At 34.2% G+C, this 27799-nt stretch overlaps 3 protein-coding genes across 4 annotated transcripts; all 3 read right to left on the bottom strand.

Annotated features, from left to right (window-relative positions):
* Positions 1–4127: 4127 nt before the first annotated feature.
* Positions 4128–9102, bottom strand: LOC125819310 (mini-chromosome maintenance complex-binding protein). Its single transcript, XM_049498770.1, has 14 exons — positions 8935–9102; positions 8742–8855; positions 8543–8656; positions 8118–8249; positions 7957–8001; positions 7639–7758; positions 7391–7552; positions 6414–6488; positions 5748–5861; positions 5447–5649; positions 5215–5350; positions 4783–5010; positions 4440–4507; positions 4128–4356 (listed from the first exon to the last, which is right to left on the bottom strand). The coding sequence occupies exons 1-14, from the start codon at positions 9100–9102 to the stop codon at positions 4245–4247; spliced, it is 1791 nt and encodes a 596-aa protein (XP_049354727.1). The 3' UTR covers positions 4128–4244.
* A 2521-nt stretch (positions 9103–11623) lies between these two features.
* Positions 11624–12677, bottom strand: LOC125819284 (uncharacterized). The gene is made up of 3 exons (XM_049498752.1): positions 12325–12677; positions 12033–12096; positions 11624–11929 (listed from the first exon to the last, which is right to left on the bottom strand). Exons 1-3 carry the CDS (start codon positions 12628–12630, stop codon positions 11760–11762), a joined length of 540 nt encoding a protein of 179 aa, XP_049354709.1. The 5' UTR covers positions 12631–12677; the 3' UTR covers positions 11624–11759.
* A 619-nt stretch (positions 12678–13296) lies between these two features.
* Positions 13297–20631, bottom strand: LOC125819333 (potassium transporter 2). Of its 2 annotated transcripts, none has more exons than XM_049498785.1 (9): positions 20552–20631; positions 20157–20388; positions 19839–20084; positions 19704–19757; positions 17655–17915; positions 16627–16679; positions 16413–16530; positions 14851–15105; positions 13297–14408 (listed from the first exon to the last, which is right to left on the bottom strand). In XM_049498785.1, the coding sequence occupies exons 1-9, from the start codon at positions 20588–20590 to the stop codon at positions 13303–13305; spliced, it is 2364 nt and encodes a 787-aa protein (XP_049354742.1). In that variant the 5' UTR covers positions 20591–20631; the 3' UTR covers positions 13297–13302. The 2 variants fall into 2 exon arrangements, with proteins under 2 accessions (XP_049354742.1, XP_049354743.1); XM_049498786.1 differs by having other exon boundaries at positions 20157–20385; positions 20552–20628.
* Between the last annotated feature and the right edge of the window lie 7168 nt (positions 20632–27799).

The following is a 27799-nucleotide window of genomic DNA, read 5'->3' as shown; positions in this document are numbered from 1 at the left end:
AATAAAAATATGTCTCACAGTTTTAGGATTGTTGCAGATTGAACAGGAAGGATTCATGTTTATAATGACATGTTGGCAGTCTATTTTGGTTGCAAAGCCAGAGAAAAAACTTAATTTTATTGGGGCAACTAAGTTTCCAGATCCAATTGAAGTCCTTACTATGAGTAGGAGCTTCAGAGGATTTATCTTTTATGAACTTGTAGGCTGAACTAGTAGTGAATAAACCATTATTGGTAAGTGACCAAACAAGTTTGTCTTCCGAATTCACGTGGTGGGGCACATATATTGATCTGATTTTAGTAACAATATCATGTGAGAGATCGAAAGACAACCTATGGAAGGACCAGGTTCCTGATTGGATGAAATCACAAATCTTTAGGTTGGACTCGTTTCTATTTAAAGGACCCATAATTTGGGAGTTGAGAGGGATAGAGTTTGGGATCCACTTATCTTGCCAGAAATTGATCTTATTGCCTCGGCCCAGTTCCCATCGACTCCAGTCTATGCATGTCTTCCAACCATGGATGATGTTTTTCCATGTAGAGCTGGTAGTCTTTAGATGCTTATTACTAGTTTGGAGGTTTGTATTTCTAGTGTATTTATTGGTGAGGAGAGTGGCCCAAATGGATTTAGGTTTTTTGTAAAGTCTCCATGCTAGTTTTGTGAGCATTACATCATTTCTAGCACTACAATTTTGTACTCCCAAACCCCCGGATTTCTTGACCTTAGTTACTACATCCCAACTTAGCATGTGAAGTTTCCTTTTAACGTCACATCAGGAGTACCCCAAATAAAATTATGTTGTACTCTATCGACTTGCTTTGTAATGGTACTAGGTAATTTGATATACTGCATAACATGGGTAGTCATATGACTAAGAGAAGATTTAACAAGGGTCGTTCGCCCCGCTATATTTAGAAACTTTGTTTTCCAACTTGCCAATTTGGATTGGAGGTTGTCGATTATAAATTGAAAGTCTCGTTTTTGCGGTCTTTTATTGAACATGGGGAAGCCTAAATATTTCCCAAAGATATGCTTGCTTTGATCTTCATGGAGGAGGAGATCTCATCTTTAAACTCTTTGGAACAATTATTAGAGAAGAGGATTTTATATTTTTGGTTATTGATCCTCTGACCTGACCAAGAGCAAAAATTATCAAGGATTTTAATAATGCTATTGCTACTTTTTTTGGTTGCCTGGGACATAAGTACTTAGATCGTCTGCGAAGAAAAGATGTGAAAGGTTTGGGCAGTAGGTGGAGATTTTAATGGGGATCCATATTTTCAAATTAACCGCTTGATTGATTTGGTGAGAGAGTACTTCCATACATAGAATAAACATATAGGGGGACATAGGGTCACCTTGTCTTAAGCCCCTAGAAGGAAAGAAAAAATTCGTACGTGTACCATTAATCAAAATAGCAGTTCTATTGGTACAAATACATGACATGATAAGATTGATTATATTCCTAGGGAAGTTGAAGTAGTGAAGTGTTTGTCTTACAAAAGACCATTCTATTTTGTCAAAAGCATTTTCAAGGTCTATTTTAGCAATGAAGTTCCTAGTTTTTCCCTTCATTTTTCTAAAGTGGCTAATGATCTCTTGGACAATAATGGCATTGTCAATAGCCTGTCAATTTTTAAGAAAACTTGATTGACAAGGCCCAATCAACTTATCCATCATTGGTCTGAGTCTTCTAGATATAATCTTAGTGATAATCTTATAAGTCGTGTTGCACAGACTAATGGGACGAAAGTTTTTTAGCGAGGTTGTATTTTTACACTTAGGAATCAAACAAACATGAGTCATGTTGATATCCTCGAGAATGCATTCTTTTTTAAAAACATTCTTACAAAATGAGATTACAAATTCTCCAACTATGTGCCAATACTTTCGAAAGAAAAAAGGGTGCAATCCATCTGGACCTGGAGCTTTAAAGGGATGGAAGGAGTTGATAACATTCTTGATTTCCCCATCAGCAGGCTCAAAGCCTAAAAGGGCGCTATCTTCTGTAGATAAGGTGATAGATCCATGGATAATGGGGTAGTTATAGGTTTGGGAGTTACATGTCCTGAATAAATTATTATAATATGAGGTAATATGTTGCAGCATCAAATGTTGCTCATAGATCCAAGTGTTATCCTCCAATTTAAGGGAGAGGATTTTGTTCCTTCTACGACGATTTAGAGTGGTAGTATGGAAAAATTTGGTATTAGCATCCCCTTCATTATCATTATATTCTTTGATGAGATCTTGTTCAAGTCTAGAAGGAAATAACTATTCTGATAGTTTTTAGAATTGTGGATACCTTGCAGTCTTTTTATAATATTTTTCTTATAGAAAATGTTACCAAAAGTATTCTTATTCCAAGTGGTAACGTCTCGCTCAAATTGTTAGATAGCATCAAGGAGGTTGTGAGAATTTTTCCAAGTATTATCACTAATATTAGGGAGTTCTGGATGGGAGGACCATATTGTTTCGAATCTAAATATACGTTTTTTATTAGTAACTATATCTTTAAGGAGAGTTAGGAGTAATGGGCAATGGTCGGAGTGGGTTTTGGGTAGATGGAGCACTTGAGTGTCTGGAAAGCTCATTAGCCAATCATAGTTGGCTAGTGAGGCATGGAGGAAGGCGATTGAATATTGATGATTGTATGGTATCCGTATTGTATGTATGGTTTTATAGTGTTTAATTAACATAAATATTATGAAGGCTAAACTTATATACAGTCCCTTAAACCCCCATTTAGACACTTGAACTCAGCCTTCTTTCAAATATAAACACAATACTATATACAATTTGGTTACTCAAAATACATCTGAAACACAGGTTGTGATTAATTGATTAAATGCTGAAGGAAACTGAGGTACCTTATTAAAGCCACTCCAATTATTGGTTGGTCAACTACTCAAGTAAAGAACTTGTGCCAACTCCAGCTCAAACAAGGTTCTATAGATTCGATAGGTTGTCACAAAAAAAAACATAATTTATATTGATACGAGTACATAAATAACATTCTTGATTTCCCCATCCGAAGGCTCGGAGCCTAAAGGGGCGCTATCTTAAGGTGATAGATCCATGTATAATGGGGTAGTCATAGGTTTGGGAGTTACATGTCCTAAATAAATTATTATAATATGAGGTAATATGTTGCTCATAGATCCAAGTGTTATCCTCCAATTTAAGGGAGAGAATTGTGTTCCTTCTACAATGATTTAGAGTGGTAGTATGGAAAAATTGGTATTAGCATCCCCTTCATTAAGCCAATTTATTCTAGATTTAAGTTTCCAGAACTCCTCTTCTCTTTTTAGAATATCATTATATTCTTTGATGAGATCTTGTTCAAGGTCCAAAAAGAAATAACTATTCGGATAGTTTTTAGAATTGTGGATACCTTGCAATCTTTTTATAATATTATTTTTCTTATAGAAAATGTTACCAAAAGTATTCTTATTCCAAGTGGTAACGTCTCGCTCAAATTGTGAGATAGCATCAAGGAGGTTGTGAGCATTTTTCCAAGTATTATCAATAATATTTAGGGAGTTTTGGATGGGAGGACCATATTGTTTCGAATCTAAAGATACTTTTTTTATCAGTAACTATATCTTTAAGGAGAGATAGGAGTAATGGGCAATGGTCGGAGTGGGTTCTGGGTAGATGGAGCACTTGAGTGTCTGAAAAGCTCTTTAGCCAATCATAGTTGGCTAATTAACATAAATATGTTATTATAGTTGGCTAGTGAGGCATGGAGACAGGCAATTGAATATTGATGATTGTATGGTATCCGTATTGTATGTATGGTTTTATAGTGTTTAATTAACATAAATATTATGAAGGCTAAACTTATATACAGTCCCTTAAACCCCCATTTAGACACTTGAACTCTGCCTTCTTCCAAATATAAACACAATACTATATACAATTTGGTTACTCAAAATACATCTGAAACACAGGTTGTGATTAATTGATTAAATGCTGGAGGAAACTGAGGTACCCTATTAAAAGCCACTCCAATTATTGGTTGGTTAACTACTCAAGTAAAGAACTTGTGCCAACTCCAGCTCAAACAAGGTTCTATAGATTCGATAGGTTGTCACAAAAAAAAAAAACAGAATTTATATTGATACGTGTACATAATATTGGAGAAATGCTAAGCAGAACAGTCCACTCTACCAGCAAAACTGGAAGGATTAGGCACATCATCTTTTATACAAAGTGAAGAAACTGCTTTACAAACTGCCCTATAATCTCTCCTTTCGGAGGCGCTCTAATTCTTTGGCCATTTGCCAATGTTCTAAGGTTAAAGTGGTTTCACCAAAACTTAGAGATACAAGACGACCCATTGTCAGAAACCTGCAAAACAAAAACACTGGCTTCAATACAACCACTGTCATGACATGAATACCAAATGAAGTCCAACTAATACTGCAACTAACCTGCTGAAATCTAGGCTACCTAAGCTTCTATCTGCCTGCCTTGCCGCTACTAAGTCATCTTCTACCACCTGTGATATGGCAACCAATAATTAGTCAAAACAACTTTGGAAGATTTACAATCACCACTTTGGATCACAAACAATAAGCATAAGAGTTTCAAGGGGACTTTTTACCAAGGAGAGTGGTTGTTGATAATCATTTATCATAAGCAGGGTAACACTAAGTGTTTAAATGGAAAAGTGTTCATACAAATCTAAGATGGCCATTTTATCGTAACCCCACATTGAGAGTTTCCAGATAATGTTTAAACTCTTCTTCTGAGATGTCAATCATAAACTCTTACCTTCTGCATCTCTTGCGTAATAGAGTGAGACAACGATCTCATAGTAGCCAGGTACCATCTCCAAGATTGCAGAACTTCTATCTCAACATCTTGAGCAGCATCTACTGACAATGGTCGAAATGGTAAAACCAAATCTGCTGGGAGTATGTTGGATTTCCCCTCAGAAAGAACTAGCAACTGAATGTCCGCAGGCATGTCCATTTTATAATAAGTGAAGTCATATTCAACCTAACAAAAAAAAGAAGAGAAGAAAAACTGGCTATAAGATGGACTCATAGTTATGAAAACTATGTATAAACTCCACCTGCATGTATAATCTTAACCTGATAATATGATCATACTATATTATTATCTCACTTTAGCATATACTACTGTCTTCCAATACCAGACACAAGAGAAAGGATATTTGCAAGTTTATCAATCCATTATTACCTTTTGATGTTCCAACAAGCTTTGCAGGACTCTTGCATTCTCAAGCCCAATAGGATTAAGTCTCCCTTCTTGTAATTGAGTCTCGTCAATAGTTAAATGAGAACCTTCAGCAAGTTGCAGTATCCCTGATGCCAGCCTGAAGCATTCACCACAAAGTTACACGAATGACCAATGACATGTCAACTGAACATACAAATCAGTAAATCTGGTTAATCATATAGAACTGCTGTACCTATTAGTTTGATAATTTTTTTTGGGGGCAAGAGGAATTTTGTTAAGGTAATCCACTGTTAAAGGCACACAATGTGTGAACGGTAGAAGGTTCTTGAGTGCAAGATTAAGACGAAGACCATAAACAGACAGGGTCTCCTTGTTAAAACATGTTAGGTTCAAGGAAAGCTTTCCAACGGCAGTTGAATCCACTCTAGCATGCACCTGAAAGAAATGGAGAATATACTTGATATTAATATCGTACATATTTAAAGTCTTTAATCTATCCAGCTACAGGTAAGAAAAATGAGTCATTTTCATGCCTTAGACAACAGATGCAATAACATGAGATTAGCTGCTACACCATCATTTCCTAGGATAGTCGTGAGATGCCTTAATAGAGTTTCCCTTATTTCTTTCACCAGGTGGGATTTAAGCTGCAACAATCATAACAAGAACGAGGACCATTAATCACAAGAAAAAGAGAAGTAATTAGTCTACAGTGCAAGAATAATTTATGCTGACAAACCCCACACCTGCATTATTTCCTGCATACTGCCAACAAAAACCCTCCTACCCTACACCCTCCAACCCCCCAAAAAAGACTCAACAAGAACATATCCAGTGAAATCCCACAAGTGGAATCGAGGAAGGGCAGTGTGTACGCAGACCATACCCCTAACTCATGGAAGTAAGGAGACTTACCAGAAGACCCTCGGCCCGAGTATAACATATCCAAATAATGAAAAAAGGAAAGCGACGGAGGAGAAACAAACAACTAATAAAGAAACAGTAACAATACAAAATAATGCAATAGCCTAAACACAATCAACAACAAGTGATGGTGGAATCAAAAGCAAGACACTAAAAGAAAATGGCTAAACCCCTCCAAAAAACAAGACAACACTCGATACCTACTAACCTTCTACCCTAATAAGCAACCTCCATACTAGGTAAAAATAACAAGAGCTTGCAATCCCACTACTTACCTCAAGTGTGGGAGAACCTGAAATAAAGTCTTGATTGGAAAGCTTCTTGTGAATAAGGCAATGGAGTCGAGGTACCTGAATCAGAGAAGCCTCTTAAAGTGCATTTATAACCACAGTGATGGAAACTGGCAGCAGGAATACATTCGCATTAAAGTATTCAAACCAAAGAAAGAATAAAAGGAAATAACAACAGGAAGACCAGTCTGGGAACAAAACACTAATAAAGTTAAACCAAATATGGTGTACTCGGAGACTTGATTGTTTTTATACCACTGGCCTCTCCACATAATCATTCTGCACAGTTGATTTTTTATTTTTTTTTTATAACCGAGAAATCCGTCTGTGACCTGCCCTTTGGACCAATCACAGCCTTCTAAACTTGGTGGATAATGGGCCCGCCCCTCTACCCTTCTCCACTTAAATACCGGGCTTCGCTTTGTATGGTGTGGGGCTTGAACTTGCGACCTAAGTCACAAATCCTCCACATTCTGCACAGTTGATTTAGCTCCTACTAGATGTCAATTTCTTCTTGGTTTTAGCTTAAGCTTCTGCACAGTTGATTTAGCTCCCTACCAGATGTCAATTTATTCTTGGTTTTATAGCTTAAGCTTCTGCACAGTTGATTTAGCTCCCTACCAGATGTCAATTTATTCTTGGTTTTAACTTAAGCACTGTAGCCATCAAATGATTTAATAGATAATATCAGGAGCAATTGCAATGGCTTCCATTGCACAGAAAAATACAGTACCCTGATCTATGCCCTTGTATGTGCTATATAGAATGTAGTGAATTCTTAACTGTGATGTTCCCTTTTAATTTGATCCGGAAAACAGAATGACATACTAATATTCCATAATCAAGTATCAAAGCCAGTGGTGACAGATAATGATAATTGGTCTACAATTCTGACACCCTAAATCTCAGTCCATATAATTAAAGAAGGTCTCAACTAATAAAATACATTACAAGAAAAATACCTTGGTTGGAGGCATCTGAGTCTGTGTATCATCATCACCCAAATAGCCCAAAATATCATTGTCAACATTTTTGTCTACCGAAAACTCCGGATCAAATGTTAAGACACCAATGAACTCAAAAACATCATTTAGCTTCAAATCAGATTCAGGAGAGTCGTATATCTGTAAGATTACAAATGTAACGGTAAAATTTTAGCAGATAAGGTGCACACGCAAACTTCAGCATAAACTAGCAACTCAAGATTTACCTTCACAAGACATGGCAAAGAATTTCTGTCAAAATATGGAAGCACACTCGTAGCTGAACCAATGTCAGCAGTTGGAGTGTCCCCTAGATTGGATGAATTGGAAGTGATCCCATCCTCACGCTGTTGTGTTAACAAAAAATCAAGAAGCTTAATCAGATGTTGATGGATAACAATGTGACGAATAGACAAAAAATGCAACCACTGAGAGCAACCAACGAGACCAGAAGTTTACATCCACAATTTTCAAGTCAAGTACAGCTAGTGATTGGTAGTTGAATAAAGTAAGAGAGAAGTAACAATGAACTCAGTGTGACATACCATCTTTTTATTGGAGGTGGAAGCTTGAACCTCCTCATTTGTCACCTATCAATAAACAAATCATTAAAACGCCTTATGTGCATATGCCCATTAGTCAACTAGTTGATTATACTAGCAAAAGTTTTAACTTCGGTACATCCAGACAAACAAATGGAACATACTTGCATATCAATGTCATCCATTGCTGTATCATCCTCCCTATGGCGTTTCTCCCTTTGTGGAGATGAGGAAATTGAAATTGGATTGAGCAGGGATTCAGAGGAATATTCAATCCATGAATTCTGCCCTGGAACCTAAAGCAACACCAGAAAATCAATTATTTAATTGTGTTTCTCAAGAATCAAAACAGAAGTAAACAGGATTTCTTTTTTGATAAGGTACAACAGGATACTAAGAAACATACTGTCTAGCAAAAGAATTACAGTATTAAATCTTCTTCCATAATCCAAAAGATAAAATAGGATTTTCATCATCTAGCCAACAACCATTCCACCATAAATGTAGATTTTGAAGACATGTTCTTCACAAAAGAAAAGGAGTATGTCTAGTGGATAAACAAGAAAGTAACAAGGCTTTCAAGACTCACAGGAACACAGTAAAGTAATCGCCGCTCCCACACTCGCATGTCAGGTGAAGATCCCGTAGCCATAGGGAATTGAAAGAAGTCACCAAACTTATTCGTTCTCCAAGTTTCTCCATCCTAATTAGAGCATTAAAAAAATAATTAGTAACGAAGACATAGGTACTCTGTAAGTGAGAAAGCAGGCACAAAAATGATATTATACCTTGTACATGCCAACATATAATTCATTTCCCAGCATATCTTGTATCATTCCCCGAAATCGAACAAGAGTATTGGATTTCAGCCGTGCAATAGATGAAGGATTCAGAACTGGAACCTATAAAAACAAGATACTACTACTAATCAGCTACCCTTCTAAAAAAATAATAGAACCGAGTGGAATTTCAAGACAAAACCTGAGAAAGGCCGCCATCGTCATAGAGAAACTTCCTGAATAGATCAATGGCACCCCAGTCCTTGCCGTCGAACGCGGCTGTATCAGAGACTTTACTTAGCGCATTTTCAAATGTCGATCGGACAGCTCCCTGTGGATTTAGTAGGCAATCGTAAGCGACTCCCACCATGGTTGATTGTGTTCGCCGGAGAAAAGGAAAGTAGAGAGTGAGTTAGGGTTGAAGGAGAAATGGCAGTTGCTGGTTAAGCTATAACTGATCTAAAGTAGGTGCCATTTCCCGCCAATTTGGCCGGTTGGGTTTAAGTCCAGTTATAAATTTCGGGCCCCAATTTTGGATTGGGCTCTATAGGACCATTCTGCACTCCGGGCGAACCTAACATATATTTCTGATGATAATCATTTAATTTATGAGGAATTGACACGTAAAAACTACTTCATAATGACCTATTTTTCTTTTTAGTTTGTTTAAGAAAAAATATATTTTTTCTTTTTTTTGTAAAATTTTAATTTAACTTTTCATATGACATGTTCCCGTCCATAAGATTCAAGGACGATTTAAGGATATTTTTGTACATTTAACATAATTTTAATTTAGAACCACAAAATTGAATTTTTTTCTTTATTTTCTTAAATTTCGTATCAAGTTAAACTATGTCATTCCTTTTTAAACAAAGTAGTCTCATTCTTAGATTAAATTGATAGTAGCTAGGGGTGTACAAAATCGAATCGAAAACCGAACCAAACCACAAACCAAAAAAAAAAACCGACTAGTGGTTTAGTTTGACTTGGTTTGGTATTGAAAAAACAACCCGACTATATTTGGGTTGGTTTCGTTTTAACTAAAAAAAACCAACCCGAGACCAAACCAACCCGACATAATATATAAAAATTTAAAATTTTATTTTATACATAAAAATATTTACTTTGATATAAGTTTTAAATATTTCTTATACTTTTTCATAGTTTTTATCTTTTAATATATTATTTAAAGTTTGAAACTTAGAATTTTGAATGGTCCAATAAAAATTATAGTCCACAGATGTTGGTAATTATAATAAAACTTAAATCAAAATCAATTAATACTAATACAAAAAAAAAATCAATTCAACACTAAGAATGACAATAATATTGAATATTTGTTCTTTAGTTTTACATTGGTTTAAACAATTAATATACATAATCTATTTTTAATTTCCTTTAATATTTAGTGTAACGAATACTTATTAAACTTATTTTAGCATTATTTAGTACTTTTAAATTATGATCATTTTCAGTATGGCTTGCTAATTTGCAATATTTGTTTTATACACAATTTCATTATTATTATTTTGTTGGATATTTTTGTGTCATTAATCATATCATCTTTTGTGTTATTTTCTTAAGAAACACCTTAGATAGTTGTATTTTGGTAGGATTAAAGAAATATTTGAAGTACAAGTAAATTATATGTTTGTATGAATACTTTACCGAAAAAATTCGAAAATTCGAAAAATCTGAAAAAATCCGAAAAAAACCCAAGGTTGAAAAACCCGAAATTTATTGGTTTGGTTTGGTTTATAAATTTAAAAATCTAACACAAATGGTTTGATTTGATATTTGAAAAACCCGAACCAACCCGACCATGTACACCCCTAATAGTAGCCATTGGGTCACATATCAATCCATTTTAAATGGGCTGAAATAGGTTGAGCTAACAAATGAGCGGGTCAATAATCAATCCAAATCTAAATGGATTGAGCGGGTTGGGTTTGATTTTGCCATCCCTAGTGAAAAGTCGAATGAGGGTCTCCTCACATGTGAAAGAATGATGTTAGTTTCATTTAAGGGCATGTTTTTTACTGAAAAAAATAATCTAAATAATCTCATCCATCATTTATTAAAATAACAAAACAAGGAAACAAGCGAATGTTTAGATATTTTGAAGTGAACTTAAATTTTTTACCTTTGAACGCTTATAATTGCAAAACTTGCAATCGATACTTGGACTCCTCAATGTTTTCATTTTATAATACTACAAACATCTAGTTACACCTTCCGGATTATTGAGACATGACTATAAAATTTCAAAAAACAAAATATAAAATAGAAGAAAATAAAAGATGAGTGAGAAAATGTGAAGTGACTAACTCTATATTTATTATTGAAAAAAGAGATAAAACTTCAGGTAAAAAGTTAATAAAAGAAATTGTAGTTCATCTATTTATGGGCGAACTACCTTTAAACTTGGTGATGTGTTTTAGGTTGAACTGACGAAAGTTAACTTCAATTATCACAATTCACTCATAATTGGACGAAGTGTCCATTTAGGTTTGTATTGAATCTCTTTTATTATGAAGTGCCCAAAAAATGTTCATTTTAAAGTCGTACTCTCCTTATAATCTGCAAAGAGAAAGATTATTTTTTCCAATGGTGGTATCCAGATCATTTTGAGCTCTCACTCATTAATATGGTGCAATGATGAAGTTAGTAGCTGGGATACGAGTTCGATCGAATTCAATAATTTTCACTTATAAAAAGTGTTTGTGTCAAGAAATTTATTCAATATGTACAACTATAAGAATTTAGAACTCAATTATTATCACTTAAAAGTTATCGTGATTCTAAATTGAGAATTCATAAAGTTAAAAAATCATAGCTCCGCCTCTAAATACATGATATACTTGAATAACTCTATTCAAGAGGCAAAGACCAATTAATAACATTCATGATTGAGTCAAGAAAAAAAGAGAAACACAAAATGGCCAAGGCTGTTATATTCTTATGAGTTCATATATAAGAGGAGGAAATAGTACTACTAATTAGCCCTAAAGATATATACTACAAAATTCATCTTGAGAAGAGCTTGGTGAAGAAATTTCCAGAGTTGGATTTTTCTAGGCAAGCTACGTGCGCATATCTTCCCAATTTGTCAACTTGCCTTGCTTCTCCACTCGTATCTTTCTTGCAAACCTTGCACGTTTTGTCTACCCATCCCTCCTCCACATATTGTCCATCCACTGTTAATTTGTTCCCAAAAACAAAAACAATAAAAAGAGTGGTTAATTAATGCCATAGATAATTACATAATATAATTAATTAGGAGTATATATATATAATTACCCTCAACGTAGGACTTGAAGAAATCTTTGTATGTCCCACCAATCTTCCTTCTCAGAGCTCCATACTACAAAAAAAGTCGTCTTCATAAGTAAACAAGTACTAATACACAACTTGATTAACATATAGTGTTAGTGTCGTTTGGTAGCTGGTAAAAGTTATGCAAGTATTAGTAACTTAGTGATGTACGAGGGAATTTATGTATTTTTTTATGTAGGTATTCATTTATTAGTTAGCTATATAACTTATCTCCAAACTAGTTATCAAACGATGCATAATAGAAATGAGAATTTACCTGTTCTCTAGACATTCTCTCTCCGGATTGTGTTTTTTCTCTTGCTTCATCAAGAAGCTCAGCGTCCTTTGAAGATCTAACTTGGGAAAAATCAAGAGCTTCAGTTACACTTGAAAACAAAGATTGTTTCCTCTTATTTTTTGGTTCTTCTTCTTGTGTATCCTCTTTTTTAGCCTTTGCTGAAATTGCTACTAGTTTTGATGAGCAAATTCTGCTGCTACGAAGAATACTGCATTTGGGGAAATATTCTGAACCACTCAAATAGTAATTTTGAGAAGGTGAAAAGGGAATAGCCCTCAGCCCCATTATATTGTATGAATTTGAGGCTTAATTAATTACTACCTTGAAGCTGTACCTTTATATGAGAATTTTGTTTGTGGCATACTTATTTTTTTATTTTAGAATAGAAAATGCAGGGCCAGTCCCATAACTGGTGGTGCATAACATATGACGTGGCTTTTGGCTGACAACTTAAATTCCTTAAATAAAATATTTCCCAATAATATTACTCCTCTTGTCTATAGATTTGTCTTTTTTCACCTTTCATGTAGTTATAATGAATTTTGTTTCTCTTATTAATTGTCCAACCTTCTTCCTATAAGAATCAAGTAACAATCTTAGCTTAACTAGCGTTTGATTAATTCTTGTTCAAGTATATGTTGTCTATATAGCAAGCTATTTGAAGTGTGCGCAAGTTTTCTTTGCATACCATAGTTGTAAAATTTAAAAAATAATTTTATTTCTTACTTAATGATATAATAACGTTTTCTTCTGGAGAATGAAGCAACAGACTTTTAATTATTTCCAGTTAGTCTTATATTTGCCCTGTTATTTTATCTCGAGAATGACACATCAAAAATTTGAATAGATAAGAGATCAAATAAAAAACTTCAGTAATCTGCACAATAATTTCATTTACCTCTCTAAATAAGGTCCTAATAAGATACATAGCTATATGAGTAAAGTGAAATGATTTAATTAAACAATGTAGACCATGCCAACTTCAAGAAGGGATGCTGGAGGAACTTTAAGGGATACATCTGCACCTCTGCAATTCCTCCTAAGGAAATTATAACCATAATTTATAGCCAACCTCTTCAACACAGATGATCCTTGTTTTGCTTTCACGTGTGAATGTCCTAGTACGAATGCTGTACCTGCTTGTTGTGCTGTATATAAATCTTCTAGCTCTTCCTGCAGCTGAGAACTCATTTCGTCCCGTGAATCCACTTCCGACTCGTTATCTATGGCAAATCTCACTCTTCTTTCCACAGGTTGCATCTCTATCACACTTTCAACTGTAGGGAACCCGACAGACACGCTTGCAGGCTGCATGGTTTCTTCGAGTTCGAAAGCTGGTGTGCCTGACAAATCTAGAGTTCCTATAACGGTCAGTCTACATTCTCCTGACGATGCACCAGAACGTGAGCAGTCATCCTCGTTGCATGCGTCGATGATTCCATGTGCCTTGTACCAATCATACCGGATGAAATCAGCCAGCTTACTGACTAGTTCGGATTCAAAGGAGTCGACATCCTGGTGAACGTCACGGTAACCATAACGGACAATGCATCTATAGGAACGATGAGCTGCAGGACCAACGCGGCCTACGAGGTATCTCTCAGCTGGGGGAACAAAAGGGACTGGCACGGATTTCACACACACGAAAACAAGTATCCGGTGGTAGGCAGGGAGGTTGGTAACAAAACGTGAGAAGTTGGCTGGAATCCCAGAAGTCAAATCTGTGAATACGAGGCCGATGCCAGGGACTCGAGTAATACCCAAGCTTGGACCTAGTGCCAGCAGCCATTCTAATGAAACCTTATTGTGGAGATCATATTCATACTTTTTAACTGTGGCGTAGTGCCAAACAAACATGACAGTAACCAAAAAGAGTGCAAGCAGGATTGGTAGCCAAGCGCCTTCAAGAAACTTAATGACGGAGGCTGAGAAGTAGAGTAACTCAATAGACCCAAACACAAGGAGAAATCCAAGGGCAAGTATTGGAGGCTTGTTCCAGCAGAGGATGATGACTAATGAAGTAAGGCAAGTGGTCACTAACATCACCGCCATCACTGCTAGTCCTGCAATTGATAAAGGATGAAATTATGACACCTTAAGATATACACTGAAGTTTCAAGTTAAGTGCTTGCTGAACTCTATACAGCTTCATTCATATAGAGAAGAGGGAAAAGAGACTAGTAGGAAAAGAAAACAAAAGGAAAGAGCTGTTTAGGGCCTTAGGCTGACAAGAAGGAAAAGACTCTGATTGAGTCACTATAAAAGCAGGCAGCCAGCAATGAATTGTCTTATAAGAATGCCAGGTATATGAAACATTTTTTCTATAGCATATAGTAAAGGAAACATCTACTGTAAGAAGTAATAAAAGATTTTTGAAGATCACACATTAAGCCACATTGAAGAAGTTAATCAGAACTGTTAAAAGGCTTTGAAAATGACTGACAGTAGACAGTAATTGATGCCTTTATAACGTGGCTTGGAGAAAGAATGATTGGTCACAAGTACCTGACGCATTTCCCATGTGCTTTGTGTCTCTGAAACCAATAGTCACAGCAACACAAAGAATCATGAGTATCCAATTGATCTCGGGTATGTATATCTGGCCATGTATCTTGGCATTGGTGTGAACAACCTTGACTCTTGGGAAGCAACCAAGGGATTGACTCTGGTTGATTATTGAGAATGTTCCACTGATGATTGCCTGACTTCCCACAACAGAAGCCAGAATTGCTATTACTAGCACTGGCCATCTCACAACATCTACATTGCAATTAATTTTTTTTTTAAAGAAAAAACAGAGAAGGAATAAGTCACTGAAAAATATGCATGGAATTCAAATGAAAATTGATAAACATGATCAAGAAGTTTGTTCTACAAAACCAGCTTATGTTCATGAAAACAATTGTTAACAACGGATAGAGATGGTGGTCTTTCTCTGATGTCTACAAGTACTTATATAGGCCCAGTCCCATACAATGCCTTAATGAAGTAAACACTATGAAAACACCCACAATTTGATTGAGGATAGGCCAGACTTGGCTCATACTTGAAAAAAATAATCATTTCCATAGTCCATGCCCTTCACAATTCAGCACTAGTTCATTTCAGATATCTTGATGCAACAACTGGATAACAGTGTCTAAATTTTTTATTTTTATTTTTACCCTCCCAGGAGCTACCACCCCTTTTGCTCCCTTGGTGACTCGAACTCGCAACCTTCGGGTTGGAAGTGAGGGGTGTTTACCATCCGAACAACTCCCTCTCGTCATAACAGTGTCTCAATAATTATCATGTTTAGACATCCAGGTCATTCAGGTTTCAATTTCATACATAAACCGTTACATCATGAAGAACTTGAATACGTAAATAATACATTGCAAAGGATATCAACTAGCATGGTTGCATATCTGCTGACAGAGAAATCCTTACATCTAGAGCAATTGTTGACTTCAAGTTCAACGTTGCTCATTGCTGTACTAATGATAGTTCAAGCATCAAGAGTTTCAGTTCAATTGTATGAATTATAGTATACATCCCTCGAAACTGAGATCAATTTACTTTAAATGTAGAACTTCTACTCCCCCAGTCCCAACAACCTTCCCATTTTAAGATGTCACAAAACGTTCGACCATATGACAGGTAATATTATTCTATACAACTTTCAGAATATCCAACAATACAAATTCATTTAACTATCAAATGTTAAAGATGTTTTCTGTATCACTTCTCAACCAAAAATTAATATTTTCTTCTACTATCACTACCATATTATACATGTCCTTTTTTTTTTTGTGGAAAAACATATTATACTTGTCAAATTATTACCTTCAAGTCAATGTCTAGTTATTACCAAAATATTGAACTAGATAATTAAAAAGAAAAAAAGAAGTTACTACCAAAATATAAAATGTGTAGCTTACCTACTTTAGTGTCTTGAATATACACAAATTTATCAACTGAAAGCTCAAACTCCATATCAAACATAAGTACATAACTATGTATGCCTTTTTTTTTTTAACTATGTATGCCTCAATACCATCTAAACTTGTTTAACATTGTAATGATACCTGGAACTGATACATAGAAACCAATCTTGTGAATGGTGTGGTGATGCTTTGATAAGAAAGCTGCTTGACCCATATAGGCCAAGATTAGAGCTGGGTAAACCAGAAAGGTGAATGCAATCTGTGGCAGGATAAAGAATTAGAGATATCATTTGAGATTAAAATACAGTCTATTGCTGTAAACGTATAAGGACAAAATTTGGTTCATAGAGTTTACTTGAATTGCAGTATATGAGAAATGCCCAAGATCAGCAAACATTGCTTCAGAACCTGTAATACGGTAAATAAAACATTTTAACATTCATTACTGAAACATTGGATCTTTGTTGCAGTGCATCACTATGTCCTATATAGTACACTATTTTTTTTTTGAGAAAGGTAACTTGACTATGTCCTATATAGTACACTATTGATACCATGATTATAGCCTAACCAAATCTAGATGCATATAGTACACTATTGATACCATATCAAAGCATGATCCAGAGGTGAACAATGTTGAATATAAAAACATTATCAAGTATCAGGCCATACATTACATCAGAACACAATTCTCTCCCCATCACAATTTATTTGTTTCTTTTCTCTAATGAATGATCCAATTTGACCAATCTTCAGAGGTATATAGAATATAGAATGGTTCTTTTTTTTTTTTTCAATGTAAAACTTGGACATTTTGAAACTACGAAAGAGAAAAAAGTTGCAACCTTTTCCATGTTAAAGTGATGAAAGAATACATCAAAATTTTCAAAGACAACTTTGTTTGGCTCTTGGCAAGGGAAGACGCAACGATTTTATGAAAGAGAGAGTACATTTAAGCAATTGGCAGATTGCATTATATGAATCTGTACTGAACAGATGCTTCATCTGTTTTGTCCTGATTTACAAATATGCATTTTCTAACCAACTGCTCTCATACTATTAATTTCAATCAAGTATTTCATGTCAATTTTTTACTAGAATAGCCTTCAACAAATCCTAGAACCATAGATCATGTACTACCACAAATTGGACCTTATATTTGCCAACTGACATGCTTTTAGATACTAGAGAACAGGCGTCTGACATATGAACAGGTAAGCCTACAGAAAGCAAGGTACATACAATAGCATCACTTTTAGCATGTACTAGATGGCAGCACCTGATTTATATAAAGCTGCATATTGGACTTCAGAAGATATACCAAAGAAACGGAGCTTATGACTACTCTAATACAAAAAAGCGAAGTGTAAGAAGACATATTACCAGTTATGCAGAGCAGAATTCCACCCAAAGACATCCATCCACCTTTTCTTGTTTTCTTCAGGAACTTTACCATGTAATAGGGGGAAAGAGCTTTATAAACCTGTGGATTCCAGTGGATAATGTTGTATAACCCAAGAGCACTAATGCAGAGTAACCAGGTCATCACAATTGGTGCAAAAACAAAACCAACTCGATGTGTGCCATAATGTTGTAATGCGAATAGGCAGACCAATATGAAGCAAGTTATTGGAATCACTGCATCTGCATAAGCAAAACATGGATGTAATTCAACAGTGCTTTTGTCAAAAAAAAAAAAACATGGATGTAATAATGAATCAAAGTTTAACAATAACTTCTGTAAAGATCTGTAGTGATTAACACTTACGCAGCAGATACATCTAGAAAAGTAAGGAAGAAACAAAGAAATATAACTCAGCAGAAAAGATATTAATGTCAAATCTCTTCTGTTGTTTCCCGCACCCATCCTTTAACTATTTACCAACAAGAAATATAAGAGGAAAACATTGGAAACTCAAAATAGTTGGCTGATTTAAGTCTGCCCCTGCACACGTACCCCCTCCCCAGCCACACCCCAAAAACCACTGTCTTTTCTTTATATCTATACCATTTCATTCCAGGTGAATTTCTTGTTTCAACTCATCGCTCTGTATTAAGGTTGTGGAGAATGAACTTCACTTCTTGTTTCCTCTAATATCTAGTTTTGATAAAATACCATATATAAATAGGTAAGCGCCTAAGCGATATCTAATTGAATTGATTCACCAAATCTTCCATCTACCAAAATAGAAGAGATGTCTATTAAGGTCAGCTTCATGAAAAAAAGAAAGAAAGGAAGGAAGTTTAGCAAACATAGAGATGGAAATCAATGGATTTTGCCCAGCTGTTGTCACCAGAAAGTTGGAAAAAGAACACTAGACTTATCAGATACATAATACAATAGCTTGTACAATTTAGGAGGAAAGTCCTTGTAGCAAACATAACTTGTTCCACTCTCAGACTTCACATGTTTATCATGTAAGGTACTCAGAGAGAAAAACAACGTTTTCCTTTCAGTTGAAAGAAACAATGACACTGGTAAATTTGACAAGTGACAACAATTGTGGTACTACAAGGTTCTTTGCCTAAAATATTCTTTTCAGTCGAAAGCTATGTTGACATTGGCCATAATACCTTTTGGAAGTGACAACATTTCTGACACAATCACTACAATGAGATACATTTTTTCTTTTGGTCCTTCTTTTTGTGTTGAATGGTACTATGAGATTCTTTACCTGGTCAGAAGCAAAACCTAAGTTTGACAGAGTAATTGTTACCCCAGAAGTGAGTTTGAACAGAAAGGTCAAATATTTCCAGACAGTGAGTTTGAAAAGAAAGGCAAAACACTCCAGACAAGTGAGTGCCCTACTGTTACAGCAATTATATCTTTCCCTTTTCCATGTAGATAGTACATACTAAATAGTGATTAAGTTTTAGCCATATAAAGAATAATTTTTAAGATTTTCTTCTCTCTCTCTACCGTATGCTCTCTGCCTGTAACCAGCCACCAGATTGTAATAGAATAATAGTGAGTCGTCTACTATTACCAGGCCTTACAATTGCAAGGTCTGTGCACTGACAACAGTGGAAGTTTTCTCGGCCAATTTGGTTATTAAGGCTGAGAAGGTTAGAAATGGGTAATGAGAAGATGAACAGAGAGGAAGACAGACATCCTTATCCATGATCACTGAAATGTTGATTGACACTGAACAGGTAAGTTAATTAAGCATCGACACCACAACGTTTGACTGGATTGTCTCACAGTTTTGCTTTATATTCTGTAACACAATCAATCACTCCATACTTTGATTTTGTACTAAGACAAGGATATTAAAAAAAAGTAGTACAAGATAGGAGCAAGACATACTAATTAAATTACTTCAATTTCTTTGATGCAACTTCTAAAGTGTAATTGATAACAAAATGGCGGGCTACAAGAACAACACATTTCAGTTTTCAGGAAATAGTTTCATTGTAGACAAAGCAGCTTACATTGATGATGCTCCCGAGACATCGATAACTCAAGGCCAGAGACCGCAGAGAATACTGCAGTTGGAAGAGGATTCCATGTCAGCATCTACCATAATTCTAGAGAAGATGAATTTGATGCAAAACAGCGTACCATACCAGATATGGCTGGAGTAAGCAGCCCATCTCCAATCACCATACAAGTGCCAAGAAGCACCAAAATCAGCAAAGCAGTGTGTAAGGACTTGTGCTTCTCAAGAAGCAACTTCAACTTTGAGCTGTTCTTCATCTCAGGAGGATGCTCAAGTTTGTAGGTAGAAAGAGCTTCATCAGCAACTTGTCTGTTAGGCAGAAGGCTAACTTTGGCATGCCTGCATATTAAGGAATAGAGCGCAAAAGTACCACCTGCAGCAGAATCCATATAAGTCAATTTAACAACCAAATACCAAGCTTATCTTTGTGACTTGTAGTACATACCTTCTCCATTGTCATCAGCTCGAAGCACAATAAAGACATATTTGAATAGAGGAACTAGAGTTAAAGTCCAAAAAACGAAAGAGAGAACGCCAAAAATCTCTTCATTAGTCTCTGAATGATGAATGTCTTCTGCAAATGTGCTCTTGTAGACATAGAGAGGGGAAATACTGAGATCACCATACACAACCCCCAGACTCTGATAAGCCAGAATCAGTGTACTCTTCCAAGACTTCTATAATAATAAAGAAACATAAAGGGGGAAATAGGTGTAAGTAAGATGTGAAAAAAACAAAAAGGAGAAAAAATATGACTGTAATTCAGCAATATAAAACAATCTACAATATGGTACAACTGTTTTCAAAATTTCAGCAGATTGAAGAACAACATATACACACCTTTGAAGTGTCCCAACACTTGCCATAATCGATATCCATTCTCCTCAAAAGGCTTTTTGTACTAATTTGCTGGATACTAATAACAAAGAGATAAGATATCCTTACTTGAAGTACAATTTCTTAAACATATGATAATCCTGCAAGAAATGAAAGATCCACAAAAATGATGAGGCAATATAGCACCGAACCAACACTAACACAAATCACCACTATCAATCCCTAAATTAAAAAAGAATAAAGGCATGAAACAAACCCCTTTTTTTAATATAACCCACTTGGCCACTTATTGGGTTAAACACAATTGTGCACAATGCAGTACACTAAAAGTAAAACTTCCATGGAAATTCATAAGCTTTCTTTCTTTCGTTAATAACAAAGTATAGAAAAGGAAAGCAAAAACTTACTCTTGTGCAACAAATGGTTAGATTAGCAGAGTTGGAAGAAGAAGAAGAAGAAAACGTACTAGTGTGAGATTGATTCAACAGCAGTTACATTATCATATCAATCACACCAAAGTTGAGCCCACGTAAATTAAGGCGATTGTAAGGACCAGAAGTAGGTAGTCCCCACTCTACTCAAATACTTACTATATATATGTACAAAATATACAGGTCAGGTCACCAAGATAATAGTACTACTTACAGTGATATAGTATATGAAAACACTAATATTTTAAAAAAATTGGTAATAGTATTTCTTTAAGAAGATAAGGAGTAGACGTTCTTTCACTACAAGTGTGAAAAACTTACCAGAAATGATTTTTGGCTCAAAAGCAGAGGAATAGCAAAAATGGGTGTTGGGTAGATGGTGAAGTGAGAGGCTCGAAAAGAACAAAACTAATATATATTATACACTAATAACTCTTTTTTTAAATAGAGATCTCGAAATTAATTTCTGAACAAATAAAACTTATCTTAAATAGACCTATACGATACAAATTTAATAATCGAGCTCTAATATGGTACCGGACAATGAAAAAAAACAAAAAAAAAATGCTAATTATCTATGTGAGGAGAGGCAGCAGCACGTGATGAGAACATGGACCCCTTCTCTTCTGCTCAATTCCATTTTGTTCACGATTCCAACGCTTATCTATCTATCTATCTTTTCCCATTTCAAGCAACGTGTAAAAAGCTACTCTCTTTTCGTATTCTTGGGCTTTTCACCCTTAATTCTACTGAATATCCAACTTTACTTTAATCAAATGTAACTAACTGGTTTAACAGCTAACAAATTTAGGAATGAATAGTCTTTCCTAATAAATGCATCCTCAGCTCAGCTGCATAGGCAAACCTAACCTACTACATCCATAACTGCAAAGGAAGACTAAAGATATGCTAAATAAACAGAAGGTATCCATCCATATTCTGACCCTTTATCTTCTTGGACTTCTCCCACAAAAACTAGATCTAGACGTCCATGATATACATTGAAGAATAATTTTATCACTGCGTTTCGATAGAACCAAAATACCACAGATATATTTAAAAAAAAGTTGAAGTGGGTAATGTGGGTCATTTCACTCAAACCAGACGTTTAATCATGTTTCATTATGAGATTAGAAGACAATAAAAATGCTAAAACAGCAATTAAAGAAAAACCAAAGGCGTTTTGGGTAGCCGACAACTCAAACTTGAGAATATTGTCACTTACCTAAACAAGGGAAATGATGAAAATTTGAGAATGTGCAGATGCACAAATTTAAATTTTAGGGAACATGTTCCGAGAATTAAGCAGGAATACTTTACTCTTAAACTATTCATTGCCTGATCGTACAACTAAAAAAAGCCAACAAAAGAATACTGTATTACTGTACTAGTACAGTAGTGTATATTTGGACGCACACAATAACACAACAATCAATGTGAGACACATATTCACCCAAAATCATTGTTGGATAACATGCCCTTTTGCTGAATATTGCTACTTCACATCAAAGCTCCAACATTAGTACGTAACCAACAATAATATATTCAATAAAATTTTACTGGGATATGAAAGAATAGATAGTAATATATATTTAAATTTTATTATTACCTCGTGGAAATAACAAGCGGCAAGATTTGTAAGGCCAAATTAAAAGAAATTATTTTCCTACTTTGCCGTTATTAACTGTCAATCCACAATCTATGATTCTTTTGTATTGTTTGAATTCTTATATTTACCTCTATGAGACTTACGCTTGTATATTTTCAAGTATAACTATTTTTTTTTTTTACACGAAACTCCTCCTTTTGTCTGCTATTGTTTCTATTGCCTCCAATTAATCAACTTTCTTGGACTCTTGTGCTTTTGCTGTTGCTGTAGTTGAGGTTTCAGTCATTGTGTCGGAATTTTGTTTATAAATATCTGTAATTTATGATAAATAATATCATAAAATATAATGCAATACACTAGTGTTTGAGAAATATTCTTTCTACAAATTAATCAATTTGAAAGTGAATTGTTTACATAGTCCTACATGTAGGCTCGTTGTCTAATGAAACTCGTTATTGGTCAAACACATGTATTGTTTTGGGTGGGGGTGTCAAAAAAGAGCTCAACTATAGATAATCTGTTTAGTTTAATCAAAATTTTAAGGGTTGGACTTAAGATAATTTGAATTGGGTTCGATCTCAACTCATTGAAGTCTTAATCCATTTAATGAGAATTCTCAATTGAGTCCAATTTATTCTCCAATTTCAACTCATTTTAAAACTTTTTATATTTGTATTTGATGAATGTATGCTCTATATTGAAGGTATGAATTACTATCTATTTTACACTTTTAGAATTTACTATCCATTTGTAAATTCTATTTTAAAATTTTCTTGATTTGAAATTTAAATTGTGGTTCTAAAAGTTAAATAGCAATATGTAAAATTATTGAGATTAAGCGGGTCAAATTGAGTGGGTCATGACCCAATTTTTAGCCCAACTCATTTGAGTCCAAAGTAAACTTGGGCGGGTCAAGACCCAACCCAATTTTTATTTCAACCCATTCTAATATCTCCAATTTCAACTCAACCCTCCCATTTGACACCCCAACTTTTGGCTATTCTTGTTAAACAAGCTAGGAGCAAATCCTTTTCGCTTATCGAGGCCAAATTTCATAGAAAAATCTTATTTTTTTTAATTGTCATATATAAATTGAACAATAATAATTTATTTAGTATAATCCTACAAATGAGGTATGAAGAAGGTAGTATGTAAGCAAATCTCATGAAAAAATATAATAAAAAGTTAGAAAATTATATATAACTTGACTCAAGAATTTAAGAATTGATATAATACTATCAAAATAGTGTTGCGCTAAATTTAATAAATATATATAATGATATTGAAATAGTATTGACTTGTTACGGTGCTTGAAATTTGAAGAAAACACCACAAAACACAAAAAGAGTCAACAAATTTATATAATGTAGAAAGTTTGACTTCAAAATATTCAACAATAAAAAAATAAAAATAGTGAAAGGGAAATGAAAGAAGTAGATATAGAATTAATAATATGGTTCATGTTAATTGTCATAATATTAATGAGACAACAATATATATAATCAAGTAAGAAATGATACTATAATTACTTAAAAACTATCCCTTTTATTCTCAAATTAATTAATCATACATAATTTTTTTTTTTTAAAACATATAATACTACATATAATTTAAAGTGAAGAATATGAATTCGCGTGAATTTGAGTAACCCAAAATACGCCGCTAGGACCAAATTTTTTTCTCTTAAAACTGTGAATGTGAAATACTAACTCTGTTTGGATCATTGTTACCCATTATTTTATAATGTATTGTATTGTATTGTATTGTACTCTATTGTATTGTATTGTATTGTATTGTATGATAGATACAATGTTTGGCTACTCTGTATTGTTTGTTGTTGTTTAATAACATTTTAATTGTTTGGTTTGGTTGTATCGTACTGTATTGTAATTTATAAATTTACTAAAATATCCTTAATTATTCTAGGGTAGGAGGTTTGACTAGAATTAAATAATATAAGGTAAAGGATAAAATAGTATTTTGAAATATTATGTAAAGATATAATTGGAAAATGAAATTAAGTAACAATGGGAACACACCAAATAGGTTGTTCCATAAAATAGGGGTTTTCATTGTTACGTAACAACGAAATTTAATAATACAATATAATACATTTTAAGTAACAATCATTCCTCTCTAAAAAAAAAAAAAAAGAAGCTAGGACCTGGGCCCAGGTTCTCTTTCTTCAAGAAAGGGTAGCTTTAAACAACAAATCAAAACAAACATTGTATGTATAGTAACGATACAATACAATACACGATACAATACAATACGATGGGTAACAATGATCCAGTGTAAGTAATAATGTTTGTTGGTTCATATGTCTAAAATTCAAAATCACGTGACCAAGTTACATTCAGCCCCCCCCCCCCCCCCACAAAATTTGTCGAGTTTATTTTTACATTATTCTCACTCTTAAATTGATAAATTTATTTTACGTTTTTATATAATGGAATTAATTTTTGTTTATTTCCGTTAATTGATGAAACTAACATTAGAATAGAATTGTCTAAAAACAAGTAACAGTTTCTTTGATCAATTTTTTAATAAGCCAAAAATGCTTATTTAAATATTTAATGTGTTTAGTCAAGCTTAAAAAAACATTTTTTCTCCTTCAAAAGTACATTTAAGTCTTAAGTTATTGTCCAAATACAAATTACTGCTTTAATATTTAAAATAATAACATTTTTCAAATTAATTAACCAAACACAATCTCAAAACGAAACGTATAGCTTTGAAGGCATAGTGGTCGTGTCATGTGATAAAAGTTTGGCAAGATTTGAAAAAAGGAAATGTTTATCTCTTTAACAAGCAAAAGTGAGCTCCACACAATTATGAACGTTGTGTCATTATATTAATTAACTAAAGAAAAGGCAAGAGCTTGATTGGCGGTAGGCATGAAATAAACGGGGGTCCAATTTTTACCTAACTTTTAATTTCCGCAAAAGTTGAAAAGGGAGCTTTCACTAAAAGAATGAAATAAATATACTTACTAGAATTGATGTTAGCACACTAAGCAAAAATGGCTACGAATAATGGTGAGAAGTAGATAGATAGTGAGGTTTTTTTAAAACAATAGGATAGAAAAGTAATGATGGTGGTTGTATCACTATTAAGATATGATCTAAATTTGGCCATGTAAAATATTTGTGATGATCAAGTGTTTCTTGAAGCCAAAGTAAATTTTGTGAAGCCAAATCGTTCTAGCTTGAAGTCAAATTATATAGGGGAAAAATAGATAACATATGTGATGGAGTTAGATGTAGATGCAATGATGAATTACACGACCTAGAATTATACTACTCAACTTTATTTTTTATCTAAATAAACCAAGTTGCTTAACATGTTTCAATTAAGAGGTAAAGATAGTGAAGTAAAAACATAGTATTTTACCTGAAAATATTTGGTTCAAAAGGTGTAAAAATCATGACCGGTTTCATAACCGGATTTACTCCCAATTTCACTAAATACCAACGAGTCTTACCACAAAATAGATTATAAAACTATGTACCCTAAGGAATAATCAAATAATTCATACACTAGCACAAGCCTCCAAGGTGTGTGTTCCCAAGTCTTTGAGTTTCCCACAACTTGAAGACTATAATCCTAATTTAGTTTATAACTCACTGAACTAACGATACATCAAAGCACAAAGAAAAACTTCTTAGAACATAAACTTTGTACCTGGTTCTTCAAAGTGTAACTTAAGAGTTCAGCAACACCTCAGAAAAGTCAATATGCCAATTGCTTTTTTGCTCTTTAAGTGCGTAAGTATTCTAGACGATTTCACCTTTATTTATGCTCAACTCTTCATAGAGTTTTTTGTTGGGTATATAGTAAGAATTAATGGAAAATCAAGGAAAGATGAAAAGAGGAATTTGAAAGGTTCTCTTATGATTTAGTAAGAAAAAACATTTCTTCCTCATTGGTGGTGGAAAGAAAAGTTAAAGTGCTTAAATGGAGAAACACTTCTACTTGTTAAAAGGGTTGGAAAGAGGGACCCCCTCACGTCGTCGTTGTTATCGCTCCATTGGCTACAATTTTGGCTTTGGAAAATGATCGAGAGATTAGTTTTTGGACAAAGTTTGTTTTAATTATTTATTAAATTAAATTAAATTAAATAATGGCCAAACCAAGTTTAATTATTTAATTAATTAACCGAAACGATCCAACCCAACTCGGATCCACGCGACCCCGTGTTTTAAAATGTCTTTTCCGTTTTAGTTGAACTCCCCACCGTTGGAAATGACTGTTTGGAAAGGTTGCAACTTTCAGGAACAACCATGACTGTTCTTGAAGGTTTTAAACTTTCATGAACGGTCGTGTGGTTTCAAAAAGGTTGCAAGCTTTTGGAAATAATGCTTTTTGGCTATAAATATCTGTGATTCCTCAGACTTTTCACTTATGAAATTTCTGAACTTCTTCTTCTGCATAATTAAATATTCGTGTACTTTACTGCCATGCTTGCTGGCACCATTATTTTGGGTAGCAATATATGGTGAAAAAATCATCCTATCCTGGGAGAATATATTCCATTAAACCTCGGATACTAGAGGGGAATAATTTTTTAATGGGACACTGTACATTCGGTGGCCTCGATTTTCTTTCCTTTCTGTTTCATATGATTGTTACAGATTTTGGTATGCTAAATAGTTATTAATTTTTGAGAAAGAGTTTTCAAATATGAATTGAGTAAGAGTAAAGGGAACTAAGTGTTCCCAAAGGTATCAGTTTTTACATTGATAAATGAGAAACTTTGATTTCTAAATGAGTTATGAGTTCAAAGATATTGAGTAAGTGTATTTTTATATATCACTATAACACCCCAAAAATTTCTTAAGTTAAGACTCGAACCATTCTTCATTTACTTATAGGGTCATATCGGGTGATTCATAAATTACCCATATGTGGAAAGTTAAATTCTTCAGTGTAGGAATGATTTGAATATGAATTAAGGTCACTAGAATCCCCTAGCACACAGTAGAGTTGAAAGTTTCCTTATTGATTAAGTTTAGAGGTAGGATTCTACTTGGGTCAACTTCAAACGACCATATCTCTTAGAATATAAAGAGTTACGTGGCTCATAACCTATCAAATTAAAGGTATTTGAATCTATTTCCAACGCCACCAATTTCGCATCGATCCCATTTCAGAGTAAAAGTTATGAATATTTTAGTAACTGATACACTGCAGTGACGAATTAGCCGACGG

This window comes from Solanum verrucosum, unplaced genomic scaffold, assembly GCF_900185275.1.
Source record: "Solanum verrucosum unplaced genomic scaffold, falcon-dt-bn FXZP01000207.1, whole genome shotgun sequence".
NCBI classification, from domain to species: domain Eukaryota; kingdom Viridiplantae; phylum Streptophyta; class Magnoliopsida; order Solanales; family Solanaceae; genus Solanum; species Solanum verrucosum.
The sequence above is the reverse complement of the archived record's forward strand: the minus strand, read 5'-3'. Positions and strand labels throughout refer to the sequence as shown.